Source organism: Silurus aristotelis (genome assembly GCF_946808225.1).
Source record: "Silurus aristotelis genome assembly, chromosome: 27".
Taxonomy (NCBI): Eukaryota; Metazoa; Chordata; class Actinopteri; order Siluriformes; family Siluridae; genus Silurus; species Silurus aristotelis.
The window spans coordinates 2,363,813-2,378,812 of record NC_139600.1 but is presented as its reverse complement, the minus strand read 5'-3'; the positions used below and the strand labels follow the sequence as shown (position 1 = coordinate 2,378,812).

The 15,000-nt window shown below is 42.7% G+C and overlaps 2 protein-coding genes across 14 annotated transcripts in view; both read right to left on the bottom strand.

The window, feature by feature from the left end:
- The window catches only part of usp53b (ubiquitin specific peptidase 53b), a 23,731-nt gene extending 11,314 nt beyond the window's left edge, over positions 1 to 12,417 (bottom strand). For 12 of the 13 annotated variants that reach the window (XR_014532064.1, XR_014532065.1, XR_014532066.1 and 9 more), the window contains exons 1-6: positions 11,988 to 12,417; positions 3,466 to 4,132; positions 3,229 to 3,321; positions 2,947 to 3,081; positions 2,723 to 2,833; positions 2,140 to 2,222 (exon numbers count right to left, since the gene is read on the bottom strand). Coding sequence is in view for 3 of the 13 variants with exons in the window: in XM_083533228.1 (XP_083389354.1) it covers positions 2,140 to 2,222; positions 2,723 to 2,833; positions 2,947 to 3,081; positions 3,229 to 3,321; positions 3,466 to 3,648 (605 nt within the window). In the remaining 10 variants the exon portion in view is untranslated. The remainder of the gene's footprint in view (positions 1 to 2,139; positions 2,223 to 2,722; positions 2,834 to 2,946; positions 3,082 to 3,228; positions 3,322 to 3,465; positions 4,133 to 11,987) is intronic. The other variant, XM_083533230.1, reaches the window with a different exon arrangement.
- Positions 12,418 to 13,950: 1,533 nt separating this feature from the next.
- Positions 13,951 to 15,000, bottom strand: part of myoz2b (myozenin 2b) — a 7,821-nt gene continuing 6,771 nt past the window's right edge. The window contains exons 5-6 of the mRNA XM_083533391.1: positions 14,776 to 14,959; positions 13,951 to 14,592 (exon numbers count right to left, since the gene is read on the bottom strand). Of these exons, the coding sequence (XP_083389517.1) occupies positions 14,367 to 14,592; positions 14,776 to 14,959 (410 nt within the window). The 3' untranslated portion in view covers positions 13,951 to 14,366. The remainder of the gene's footprint in view (positions 14,593 to 14,775; positions 14,960 to 15,000) is intronic.

The window sequence follows — 15,000 nt, the reverse complement described above, 5'->3', positions numbered from 1 at the left end:
CTAGGTTAAAGTTTCCTTGGTTTATGAGCATATTGTATTTGGAAGCTTGTTGAAGAGGAGCCCATCTGTGGACTTCATAAAGAACCTTAAATGAAGGTTCACTCTCAGATCAAATTACATTCCAATAACCACAACTCCAATCTGTGTGTGTGTAGTGGCGTGTATTGAGAAGTGTGTACGATGCAGTAAAGTGTGTAGTAAAGTGTGTATGATGTAGTAAAGTGTGTAGTAAAGTGTGTAGTGAAGTGTGTAGTGCAGTGTGTATGATGTAGTAAAGTGTGTAGTAAAGTGTGTAGTGAAGTGTGTAGTGAAGTGTGTAGTAAAGTGTGTAGTGAAGTGTGTAGTGAAGTGTGTAGTGAAGTGTGTATGATGTAGTAAAGTGTGTAGTGAAGTGTGTAGTGAAGTGTGTAGTGAAGTGTGTATGATGTAGTAAAGTGTGTAGTAAAGTGTGTAGTGAAGTGTGTAGTGAAGTGTGTATGATGTAGTAAAGTGTGTAGTGAAGTGTGTAGGTGTGTATGATGTAGTAAAGTGTGTAGTGAAGTGTGTATGATGCAGTAAAGTGTGTAGTAAAGTGTGTAGTGAAGTGTGTATGATGTAGTAAAGTGTGTAGTGAAGTGTGTATGATGTAGTAAAGTGTGTAGTGAAGTGTGTAGTGAAGTGTGTATGATGTAGTAAAGTGTGTAGTGAAGTGTGTATGATGCAGTAAAGTGTGTAGTAAAGTGTGTAGTGAAATGTGTATGATGCAGTAAAGTGTGTAGTAAAGTGTGTATGATGCAGTAAAGTGTGTAGTGAAGTGTGTATGATGCAGTAAAGTGTGTAGTAAAGTGTGTATGATGCAGTAAAGTGTGTAGTGAAGTGTGTATGATGCAGTAAAGTGTGTAGTGAAGTGTGTATGATGCAGTAAAGTGTGTAGTGAAGTGTGTATGATGCAGTAAAGTGTGTAGTGAAGTGTGTATGATGTAGTAAAGTGTGTATGATGTAGTAAAGTGTGTAGTGAAGTGTGTAGTGAAGTGTGTATAATGTAGTAAAGTGTGTAGTGAAGTGTGTATGATGTAGTAAAGTGTGTATGATGCAGTAAAGTGTGTAGTAAAGTGTGTAGTGAAGTGTGTATGATGCAGTAAAGTGTGTAGTAAAGTGTGTATGATGCAGTAAAGTGTGTATGATGCAGTAAAGTGTGTAGTGAAGTGTGTATGATGCAGTAAAGTGTGTAGTGAAGTGTGTATGATGTAGTGAAGAGTGTATGATGCAGTAAAGTATGTAGTAAAGTGTGTAGTGAAGTGTGTATGATGTAGTAAAGTGTGTAGTGAAGTGTTTATGATGCAGTAAAGTGTGTAGTAAAGTGTGTAGTGAAGTGTGTATGATGCAGTAAAGTGTGTAGTAAAGTGTGTATGATGCAGTAAAGTGTGTATGATGCAGTAAAGTGTGTAGTGAAGTGTGTATGATGCAGTAAAGTGTGTAGTGAAGTGTGTATGATGCAGTAAAGTGTGTAATGAAGTGTGTGTGTGATGCAGTAAAGTATGTAGTGAAGTGTGTATGATGCAGTAAAGTGTCTAGTGAAATGTGTGTGATGCAGTAAAGTGTGTAGTGAAGTGTGTATGATGCAGTGAAGTGTGTAGTGAAGTGTGTATGATGCAGTAAAGTGTGTAGTGAAATGTGTGTGATGCAGTAAAGTGTGTAGTGAAGTGTGTATGATGCAGTGAAGTGTGTAGTGAAGTGTGTATGATGCAGTAAAGTGTGTAGTGAAGTGTGTATGATGCAGTAAAGTGTGTAGTGAAGTGTGTATGATGCAGTAAAGTGTGTAGTGAAGTGTGTATGATGCAGTAAAGTGTGTATGATGCAGTAAAGTGTGTAGTGAAGTGTGTATGATGCAGTGAAGTGTGTAGTGAAGTGTGTATGATGCAGTAAAGTGTGTAGTGAAGTGTGTATGATGTAGTGAAGTGTGTGTGTGTGTGTGTGTGTGTGTGTGTGTGTGTGTGTGTGTGTGTGTGTGTGTATTGTGTAGTAAAGTAGTGAAGTGTGTAGTGAAGTGTGTATGATGTAGTGAAGTGTGTGTGTGTGTGTGTGTGTGTGTGTGTGTGTGTGTGTGTGTGTGTGTGTGTGTGTGTGTGCTATGAGGTGAAGTGTGTATAAAGATCTCACCAGAGCGCTGTAGTGGACACGTAGTGCACTAACTGAGTGAAAGGCAGAGGATCGAGCGACGCTCCACAACTCCGACACACAAACTGCAGGGAGAACATCAGCACAGTTACAGTTCCACAGAACACACACCAACTCAAACATCTCTGATCATCTGCAGCTTTGGCGCACAGCTTTCAAATCTATTTTACAACATCATCATCACCATCATTAATATTACAATCATCATCATCACCACCACTATCAGAACCATCATCACCATCAGTAATATTACAATCATCATCAATATTATCATTATCACCACCATCATCATCATCATCATCAAGATCACCATCATCACAACCATCAACATCACCATATCATCATCAACAATAATAATGATTGATTAATTGATTGAAATCAGCATCTTCCATAGGTTTAAATTCAATACATATTCAATTAAATTTAACACAGAATGCAATACAACAAGCTCCGCCCCCACAGTCTGTAGAACACAGAGATAATATCAGAGGCTAAAAAGAGCCACAAAACTGTTCCTGAGTTCCTGCAAGTGTTCCTGTGGAAGTTCACGTGAAAAATGCTGTACCTGTTCATACAGAGTCATGGCGAACTTCTGGTGCGTGATGCAGGACCTGGAGGTACAAACTTCACCCGAATCACACACCAAGTGCAGATGAATCCGCTCCAGAATGTTTTCCTGATTCACGCAGCATGGAGAAGGTGAAAGAAAAGACAATGTTATACGAGAGGCAGAATGAATGGATGTGAGAAGGACGATGAGTGTGAGGATCTGTGTGATCAGCGACGTACAAAACATTCAGCAGCGTCGTCCATGAGGCCCAGCTGGAAACGCTGCTCGTCTTTAAAAGTCTCGGCCAGAGCATGACGCAGCGAGTCTGAGGGCAACACTCGCTCCCGACTCTGCTGGAACTGACTGAAGATACTCTACGGAGATCAGAAGAACGGCAGGAAGAACGAAACACCGCATTACAGTTCAGCGTGTCTTTTAGTTGTTCGCATAAAGCTCACGTATGTGATGAGCATCAAACCTCAGAAGAAGCTCGAGCAGGCGGGTTGCGTTTATTCACTGACCTTTAAAGCGCAAAAGATGCAGGCGTCCCCGAGGCAGAAATGAGCTGAGAGCTGTCTCAGACTTCTCCTGAAGATGTCCAGCTGCCAGAGAACCTATAGGAACAACCTCAAATCATTATCAGGATTTTATCATCAGCAAAAAAGATTTGAACTTTATTGATAGTTTGTAACCACTGGTTCTTCTCATTATGTTCTCCAGAGAGTACTCATGAAGGTTAACGTTCTCCCAGCACTCACCTGCACAGCACTGTTCAGGAAGCAGCTGTTCTGTCCAGGTTCGTTGAGCAGACCCTTGGTGAGAGCCAGTGAGAGCATGCTTCCTGGCTGATAGGATTTTCCCAAACCTGGACCTGAGATGCTTCCTGTACCAGCACCAATGCCACCGCTCCCTGGCTTCCTGAACAGCTTCACCCATGCCATGGAGCACGAGTCCTCCTCGCTCCAGAGCTCACAATGAGTCACTTATAGAAAAAAACTATACAAGCACTGTGTTCATCTCAGGCAGGAGGTGGATGAGGTGATCCCACAATGCTCTGGATACCAACTCAGTCAATAGATCATTTTTGAGGATGGTCCAGAATTCAAGCTGAAACCATTCGCGTGTGGAAAGTGGGCGAGTTTTTGGACCTTCTAGCCCCATGCAGAAGAGAAGAAAAACATCTTGCCTAGCCACAGGCTGTGTTTGCAAATCCTGCAGCTTGGACAGTGGATGTTCTCAGTAAGAGCTTTTTTTGAAAGAACCATGGCACTGGCATGCAAAAGAGACACAGAGACAAAGGGACTAAATCAGTTCCTCTTCAAGGTGCTCCAGACACAATCAGTGAAGCTCACTGAGAACCTCGTCCATCACATAAAGGTCTCACAGCACTGGTGCAGATCATTCGTGCAACAAAGGATGACCTACCTAAAGAGAACAACAGAGAGATAGAGGGATAAATGAGAAGAAGAAAAAATCAATGACTGTTAAGCAGAGCTCCACAAAATGAGCAAAACCCAGCTGCAGTTACTGAACACTTCACATTTCTGTATTGTTCCTGAATCCTGAAGGCTCTCCGGGCTTTTCTTTATCTTTACTCAGGCTCTCAGGATCAATACGCCATAAAACATTTGCTGAGCCACTGGATATTTCTGCTGCTTCAGCGCTGGTGAAGAATCAGAGCCAAATCCAAACCCTGGCATCAGAATCACCTTCAATCAGCAGCTTAATTTCAGTGTCCACAAAAATCATCTACTTACTTCCTGTTCATCACAACAATTGAAGAGCGGGTCCCTCGATGGTTCTTAGGATGACTAATGACTAAAAACTCAAAATAAAAATAAACACAAATCTGACAAAAGTAAAAAGATCAAGTCTAAACAGGTTCAGAAAACTTGGATGGAAAGGCTCAGATTCTATTCCCACAGAAAATAGGTTCCTCATGGGTTCTTGAAAAATGTTAAGAGCTACTCAACATGTGGAGTCTAGCTGTGGATGTGGATTCATGGTTTCTTTCAATTGTGTTCAACAAAAACTATTCAAGAAGAAGAAAAACACAACTATGAACCAACAAAACAGCCCTTGAGGGCACTTCATTGGAAGAACACCCTCTCAAAGATCAAATCCAGAACCAATGGTGGTTCTTCTGTGAGGTTCTAGCAGGGTAAACTTTTCCATGGTTACTGTGATTCTAAACATCAGCAGTTCTTTTGTAGAAAACTCCCGAAATGTTGGATTTACTGTGGGTTTATTCGGAGATCCGTATTAATTGCTGTGTAATGGGATAAAGTAATAAGTTGAATCCCAGTGTAACTCCAATACATGAGCTCTACCAGTGATTTGAGGAATCAGGTTGAGGATTTATCCGTGAGATGACCTGAACCAGAGACAGCAGAGGTAAAGCCTTGACCCCGGGGTCAGCGATGGTGGAGAAGCTCAGTGCCGCAGTATTGCACTATATTACTGTTGAAATCACACTCTGGAACGCGGCCATGAGAACGAACATGAGTTCCTCAGATCCTCACAAGAGAACCAGGACTTTATAAACTATGAAATGCATTTATATATTTATCCTGCAAATCAAAATAACTTCAGAATTACATTTAAGACCTCCAGTGTTAATGTGACAAACTTCAAACAAAATTCAATAATAAAACAACAACAAATTGATAATAATAATAATAATAATACAATGACGTTTATAAGTCGTAAGATGTGAATAAGATTTGCAGAGTTAACATTTCGAAGTGTTGATTTCACACAAAAAGCCTCACGTGCACATTCCGCACATGGCCGAATGACAGAGACTGCAGAGTACAAGGTTGCCAGATTCATCCCATTAACCACCGTCCCATAAGTGGTGTATATACACAACTCGTGTTCTAAAATTTAAGTATTTAAATAAAAAAATATGCAGATCAACAAGAAGAATAAAGCATCTGCTGAAGATCATTTTAAAAGCTGAGCTCCCACATGGAAAAATAAGTGATTACAAATCTGGCAACCTGGAAAGAGACAGCAGTGCTGACAGATCAGTTTACAGCAGGGTCCAGGCACACACACACACACACACCCACACACACACACACCCACACACACACACACACACACACACACACACACACACACACACACACACACAGACTGCATCATAAAAAACATAAGGACATGGCCCCTTTCTGCGTAAACCCAAATGTCTCTGTAATGTTGATGAGTAATCAGGTCAAAGGTCCTTGTAAACCACACAAATCCAACACACTGCATCTCAATAGAAACACACACTGTTTCTCAACATACACACATACTGCATCTCTTCACACACTGCACTTTAATACAAACACACACACACACACACACACACACACACACATGCTGCATCTCAACAAACACACACACTCTGCATCTCAATATAAACACACACACAACCACATACACTGCATCTCAACACACATACACACACACACACACACACACACACATACACACACACACACACACAGACAGCATCTCAACACACACGCACACGCACACACACACACACACACACACACACAGCATCTCAACACACACACACACACACACACACACACAGTATCTCAATATAAACACACACACACACACACACATTATTTAGAATTGCGTATAAAGACAGTATGCTGAGCTACAGACAGGCGCTAAAAGCTGCTAGAGCTAAACACCTGAGCAAACTCATAGAAAATAACAAAAACAACCCCAGGTTCCTTTTCAGTACAGTCGCTAAATTAACAACAAATCAGGGATCTGAAAAATGTGTTCCATCACAGTTTAGTAGTGAAGACTTTATGAATTTCTTCACTGAAAAAATAGATAACATTAGAAAAACAATTGTGGCAGTTCAACCTCTGACAGCATCTCCCGACACAATCGTACTTACAACCCCACAACTACACTGTTTTACATGTATAGGACAGGAAGAGCTGTATGATGCTATTATGAAAGCTAAATCAACAACATGTCAGTTAGATCCAATTCCCACTAAACTACTGAAGGAAGTGTTATATACAGCTGGTGAGCCTCTTTTAAATATTATTAACTCCTCACTATCGTTAGGTCATGTCCCTAAATCCCTCAAGTTAGCAGTTATTAAGCCCCTCATTAAAAAACCTAATCTGGATCCAAACACGCTATCGAATTACAGACCAATTTCAAATCTCCCATTTATGTCTAAGATTTTAGAAAAGATTGTCGCTGCCCAGCTATGTAACCACTTGCAGGAGAACAATATCTTTGAAGAGTTTCATTCAGGTTTTAGGCCCCATCATAGCACAGAAACTGCTCTAGTTAAAATCACTAACGACCTGTTTTTAGCTTCAGACCAAGGCTACATCTCCCTATTAGTTTTACTAGATCTTAGTGCTGCGTTCGACACTATAGATCATGATCTTCTCCTCGATCGCTTACAGAATTACATTGGTATTCAGGGACAGGCATTAAGCTGGTTTAAATCCTACCTGTCCAATCGTTACCATTTCGTAGATTTAAATGGAGAGCTATCCAGAATAATGCTAGTAAATTATGGCATGCCACAAGGGTCAGTTCTGGGACCCCTGCTTTTTACAATATACATGCTTCCATTAGGAAATATTATTAGAAGGCATGGAATTAGCTTCCATTGTTATGCTGATGATACCCAGCTATATATTTCATCCAAACCAGGCGATACAGCTCAATTAGCTCGCATAACTGAGTGTGTTGAAGAAATAAGAGATTGGATGACCCATAACTTTCTGCTATTAAATTCTGATAAAACGGAGATTTTGCTCATCGGCCCAAAAAATAGTACACAGAAGCTCCAGCATCTCAGCCTGCATTTAGACGGTTGTTCTGTAACTACTAGTTCAACGGTAAAAGACCTGGGAGTTATTTTAGACAGCAACTTATCTTTTAAAAATCACATCAATCAAGTTACAAAAACAGCCTTCTTTCACCTTAGAAATATTTCTAAGCTAAGAAATATGTTATCTATATCTGATGCAGAGAAGCTCGTCCATGCGTTTATGACCTCTAGAATAGACTACTGTAATGCATTACTAGGTGGATGTCCTGCATCATTAATAAACAAGCTTCAGTTAGTTCAGAATGCAGCAGCAAGAGTTCTTACTAGGTCAAGAAAATACGATCATATAACCCCAATCTTATCGTCCCTACACTGGCTTCCTATTAAGTTTCGAATAGACTACTACTGCTACTCACTTATAAAGCACTAAATGGTTTGGCTCCCATGTATCTATCCAGTCTCTTAACACGCTACAATCCGTCACGCTCCCTGAGATCTCAAAACTCTGGGCTTCTAGTAGTTCCTAGAATAGCAAAGTCCACTAAAGGTGGTAGAGCATTTTCACATTTAGCTCCTAAACTCTGGAATAGTCTTCCTGACAGTGTTCGGGGTTCAGATACACTCTCCCAGTTTAAGTGTAGATTAAAAACATATCTTTTTAGCAAAGCCTACACATAACACACATCACACACATCACATCACAACCTTGTGCTCCAGAATATCTGATCACATGCACATTATCAACTTGTGCTGTTAATATCATGAACAGCAGCTACGCTAATTCCTCTCCACTGCTTCTCTTTCTCTCCCCATCCCGAGGCATCCTGAGGTTTGGCCAGCTCCAGTCACGTCCCACCTCGTGAAGATTATGGACCTATGGATGATCATGGAGAAGTAGATGCCGAGTGTTTAAAGGCCCTGGCATGGAGAAGCTGATGCTGGATCTATGATGATCACAAATTGTTCTGTATTGTTGAAAGATTTATGACCAAACTTTTGATGTCACCCATATGAGGATGGGTTCCCCTTTGAGTCTGGTTCCTCTCAAGGTTTCTTCCTCATATCATCTAAGGGAGTTTTTCCTTGCCACTGTCGCCACGGCTGCTCATCAGGGACAAACGCACACCATTCACCTTCACTGTTGTTTTCTGTAAAGCTGCTTTGAGACAATGTCTGTTGTGAAAAGCGCTATACAAATAAACTTGACTTGACTTGACTTGACACACACACACACACGCACACACACACACACCCTGCACTTCAATAGAAACACACACACACACACACACACACATGCTGCATCTTAACAAACACCCACACACTGCATCTCAATATAAACACACCCAACCACATACACTGCATCTCAACACACACACACACACACACACACACACAGAGCATCGCAACACACACACACACACACACACACACACACACACACACACACACACACTCACTGCATCTTAACAAACACAAACACACACACTGCATCTCAACACAGAGATAGTCCGTCTTACGCAATATATGCACATTGGAGAAACCATGGCCGTGTGCACCATCACCAAACTCTCTAGAAATACAGAAATAACCCCAACAACGTCATTAATGATGATCTGCAGGAGAAGCCACCAGTTCTCCAGACCTCGGCGTCGCCCGCATCAGACAGGCAGAGGAGGTGACATCGAATGCGTTGTGTGAGGAAGCGGAAGCATGGAAAGCAAATGGGGGCCAGTGCTATGCTTAAGGCTAACCCTAGTTGACCTGCTCTACCATCCATCCTGATAACAAATGAAAACTTGAAACATGACAGACTTGAAATATCTAGCTGGACAATAAATGTAACTACATCAGACTCCAGAACGCTACTTTGCATGAGTTTGGGTTAGCCCCGTTTCGTGCCAACAAAAATGCAGCTCTGTGCAGTAAGACTTGCAGCCGTGGACATACACGGAATGGTGTATGAAGTCTCTCCTCATTTCCACCTACTGCTCACTGCCGGTGGGGTTTATGACTGCCGGATGTAGATCTTTTTATATACCCCAGTACAGTCCACCTAGAGCTAATGCTAAGGAGGTGGGACTCTATGGTGTTTGCTAATGACCCTGATTATTGTCGCTGGAGATTTCAATCATGCAAATCTCAGGAAAGTGCTCCCTGAATTTAATCAGAATTTGGACATGCTAAATGTTGTTTACACAAACATCCCTGGCACAAAAAGCCACCCCCCCACCTCGGCTACTTAGTCCACATCTCTGTTATTATGATCCCAGCATACAGACCATTCAACAGGTGTTCAATACCAGTTTAAATGCAGGTGAGAACCTGACCAGCAGGAGCCATCTCTGCTCTTCAGGACTTTTTTGAATGCACTGACTAGGACATGTTTAGAGAGGGGGCAACCAATGCCGACTTCACCCACTTGGAGGAGTACACATCATCAGTGACCAGGGACATCAGCAAGTGCATTAATGACGCGACCATCTCCAAGACCATCACCACATACCTCAACCAGAAGCCGTGGATGACCTCAAAGGTGCGTGTGCTACTAAAGTCTAGAGACCTCAGAGCAGGGGACAAGACGGCCTTAAGAATAGCAAGTGCCAATCAGAGAGGCAAAACATGCACATGCCAAGAGAGTAAACCGCCACTTTCAGGACAGAGGAGACACCTGGCTCATGCGGCAGGGCTTCCAGGCAATCACAAACTACCACACAAATTCACCTGCCTGTGACTGTGACGCCTCCCTCACAGATGCACTCGGTTTGAAGTGCAATGTGGCGGCAAGAAAAACCACCCCTCTTACCAACAGCCAGGTGCTCTGTCTAACCATGGCTTAAGAGAGGAAAACTTTATGCACAGTAAACCCACGGAGTCAGCTGGACCAGGCAACATTCCTGGCAGAGTGCTCAGAACAGGTAAGCAGATGTCTTTACTGACATCTTCAACATCTCCCTGAGCAGAACCGCTGTTCCTGTGTGGCACAAGACAACACCATCATCCTCGTGATGAAGGAGTCTACATTCTCTGCCTCAATGACTAGACCCTTTAAGACCCAGCTACCACCCTTACAGTACCCCATGAAGTTTATTTATCGTCCAAACTGTTCTACGGCTTATACCATCACCATGACCTTCCATCTGGACCTCACCCACCTGGACCATAAGATCGCATACCTACAAATGCTGTTCATAGACTAGTTCAGCACTCAACATAATCATCCCTCAGCACCTGATTGGGAAGTTGAGCTTACTGGGCCTTAACATCTCTCTCCCTAACGTCATCCAGGACTTTTTGACTGGGAGACCTTAGTCAGTCCAGATCAAAAAACAGCATCTCCAGCACCACCACACAGAGCACTAGGGCCCCTCAGGGCTGTGCGCTCAGCCCACTGCTGTTCACTCTGCTGACTCACGACTGTGTACCAATGCACAGATTGAACTACACCATCAGGTTTTCCGATGACACGACCGTGATGGGTCTCATCAGCAAGAACGACGAGTCAGCATACAGAGAGGAGGTGCCTGGTGTACAACCTGTCTTTGAACGTTGACAAAACTAAAAGAGATGGTCGTTGACTTTAGGAGAGCACAGAGCGGCCATTCTCCACTGATCATCGATGGATCCTCTGTGGAGATCGTCAAGAGCAAATTGCTTGGTGTTCATCTGGCGGAGAACTTCACCTGGCCACTCAACACCAGTGCCATCACCAAGAAAACCCAGCAGCAACCTCAGCATTCCTGAAAAGGCTAAGGAAAGCCCATCTCCATCCCCCCATCCTGACCAGGTTCTACAGAGGGACAATTAAGAGCATCCTAAGCAGCTACAATCGCAGGATCCAAAAGAGGACAGTGAGGACAGCTGAGAAGATCATTGGAGTCTCTCTATCCTCGATCCCGAACATTTACACCACACCTTGCATTCGCAAAGATAAACTCACACACCCCTCACACACACTATTCACTCTCTTACCATCAGCAAAGAGGTTCTGAAGCATTCGGGCCTCACGTCCAGACTGTGTAACAGTTTTTTCTCTCGAACCATCAGGCTACTTAATACACAGAACTGAACTGAACTCACTCTCACACACACACACACACACACACACGCGCGCGCACACACGCCCCATCTCAACACACACGTTGCACACGTGTGGATGTGTAGCAATGTTCATGTTTACATCATAGATCATCTGGGTTATAGACCTTCACTACTGAGTGAATCTTCTGGCCTGGATGGTGTGTATCTGACATGGCTTTTAAAGGCTGCTGCTGCTGAACCCAGGATGAGGTTCCTCAGGTTCCTCACTCGTGTGTGAATAAATAGTTTAAGAGTCTCTGCTGCTTCTTCATCCCTCTCAAAGCTATGAAATGGTCACAGCGTGCAGAACCACACCAGTAAATAACAACAACAATATTAACAACAACAACAACAACAACAACAACACAAACACAGCAGGCATCACCGCACCGTGCGCAGCAGCAGGACCGAGCCTGTGGAGTGATGGAGCGCCCACGGTTCTGTCCGGTTCTCCCACGGTTCTGTCCGGTTCTCCCACGGTTCTTTCCGGTTCTTCCGCGGCGCTGTCTGGTTCTCCCGTGGCTCTGTGCGGTTCTCCCGCAGCGCTGTCTGGTTCTCTGCAGCTCTGTACGGTTCACTGCGGCTCTGTCCGGTTCTCTGCGGCTCTGTCCGGTTCTCTGCGGGTCTATTTGGTTCTCCCGCGGCTCTGTACGGTTTTCCCGCGGCTCTGACCGGTTCTCCCGCGGCTCTGTACGGTTCTCAAACACAGCTCCCGGTTCTCTTCTCCTGGTTCTGATGATGTGGTCCTGCTGAAGCGGCATCGAACGAGACTCCTTACCGGATAACGGCGTGACGTCACATAACCCCGCCTACCGCGAGCTGACCGCTTACCGCAGTCCCTGTAGAATAAACCGGAGCGCGTTTATTACAAGGGATGCCAGATTGGGAGTAAATCCTCTTGAATAAATCTGCGTTGCCGACCGTGTGTGTGTGTGTGTGTGTGTGTGTGTGTGTGTGTGTGTGTGTGTGTGTGATGTTTTGTATTAGTAAAAGAATGTTATCTTGTAGTAAAAACACCAATAATAATAATAATAATAATAATAATAATAATAATAATAATAATGTACAAGTTCTGTGCAGAAGGTCATGAGTTCAAATCCCATCACCAGCAACATTAGCAAGGTCCTCACCTGTTCAGTGTATAAATGAGATTATAAGATGGATAAACGGTGTGTGCAAAATGCCATTAATGTAAATAAATAGAATTAGTAAAAAGTAAATGTTTGGATTTCAGATCTACTGTAAAGCTAGACACAATAAAGAAGAGTGTACACTAAAGCACATTTGACATTAGAATTGAATTAAAGTTGTTCAGATGCTAAAAAATTATGTTGAGTTCAAAGAAAAATCTGTTTTTCTTGTCATTTAGATAAAACACATCATTAATACTGAGACGTTAATATATTCTCATCAATAATATATCTTTATAAATAAACTTAGATTTTCTTAAAAAAAACTCTGTGGCTCTTTGTAGGTTTAATAGTTATTGTATTTGGGAATGTTCTGTATAGAACCTGGTCTAAAAGGGAAAAATCCTACGCTGTTAATAAACCTGCCCGAGAGAAAAAAACTACAGGACTGTTCAGAAAGTTAGACGTGTACAATAGATCACGTGGGTTAGATGTTCAGTCTCACTGTGGGGTCAAACCTTTTTGAAACATTTACATTGAAGGAATACTTAACAGGTTGTGGTGCATGAAGATCTAGAACCAATGTTTCTAAACGTATGGTTCAGGGAAGTCCAAACATCCAGAAGTCTCATCCTGTTGTAGCAGAAATGAGCTGTGGTGTGAGTGATAAAAACAACATCTGAATATCCTGCATGAAGTTTTATAACAATTATACATTATATTAAACAGAAACAGTGTTTCCGACCCCCTATGGAATGTTAGAATGGTTCACTTTATAATCTTACAGGCTGATCGAGAAGTGCTGATCCATCACAAGTGAAGCTGAGAAGTGGTGCAGTTTCGCAGTTGAACACTAGATGTCTCTATCTGCAAAAAACTCTATGGACACCTGAGCATGAGCTTGGTCATTTGCCACATGCAGTCCTATTTGATATTTAGATGACCTCCACTCTTCTGAGAAGATATTCCACTAGATTTTAGAGTGTGTTTGTGCAGATTCGTGCTCCAATTTACGTAAACCATTTCGGACGCATTGTTCCAATACTTATGCCTGTATATTGTATAGTGATAAGTTCTTGGTCACATGATCAGCTTGTTTTAGGAAGAACCTGCCAAATCTGTACACAGGACATCTGATGTTCATGTAAAGACCTTGAGAAGGTCTTGAGAAGGTCATGAGAAGGTCATGAAAACGGGGGAATGATCTGTACACAGAGACGTCCTGATGAAATGAAAATGATTTATTGAATCGCTGTGATTTGAACAGATCGGCACATCTCAAATTCACACAAGCTGTAAAATCCTTTATTGTAAATTTATTATTATTATTATTCACGTGATTTAAATATAAATTATTACATTTGAATTATTATTTAAATCGTTTTTTAAAAAATAGAATTTTTTGTAGAGACTTTTGATTCTTTTTATCTTGTGTATGTTGTTGGAGCAGGTTTGCTGTAGGTCAGGTGTGTGGAGATGTTTGGAGATGAATGTTGACTGAATCAGCTCTGATTGTAGAACAGATATTATGGAGCTCCAGATGTTGGTTCTCTGGGCAGGACCTGAGTGGTGTGAAGCTGATGGATGGTATTAATTGGAGGTGAACATCAGCTCTGTCGCACTCAGCTGTGTTGAGTGTTTACAGGTCGTCAGACTCGGGGATCTCCAGCTGCTCGACGGAAATGGTAGGGAAGATAAGAGGAGTTCCATCGGAGATCCAGCCCTGAGCCATGCGGTTGAAGCTGGGTCGCTTGACCGCGGGGTCCTGCAGCTCCGGGTACCTAGGGGGGTTCAGGTCTATCTCCGAAACCTTGAAGGAGATTCCTCGAGGAGCTTTTTCAAAACCTCCGTACGGCGTGGCCACCCTGAAAACACAACAATCATCATCACCTTCATCAACTCCATCATCTCCCTTACATCCATTATTATTTATGCCTCCTCCACTCTCAAAAGGAACGTCCACATGTCTCTAGATCTAGATATTCTGGATCATGTTTGTTGAGGATTGTGTTGGTTACTTTGTGAGATGTTTTATAGAAGTAGAGTACCTGTTAAAGCTCTTGTAGTCTGGTATCTCGGCTCTGGGTTCTGGAGCTGGCATCTGGAGCTTCAGTGTTTGGGCCAGATCTGGGTCATTGATGATGGCCTCCTCCCAAGGGGAGTGGTAGGATTTAGGCAGAGCGGTGGTGTTAAACCTTTCCGGAGGAACGTCCTTCAATGGACCTCCATAACCTGGAACACAAAACAGACTTCGTCCAGATTCATGAAAGTTT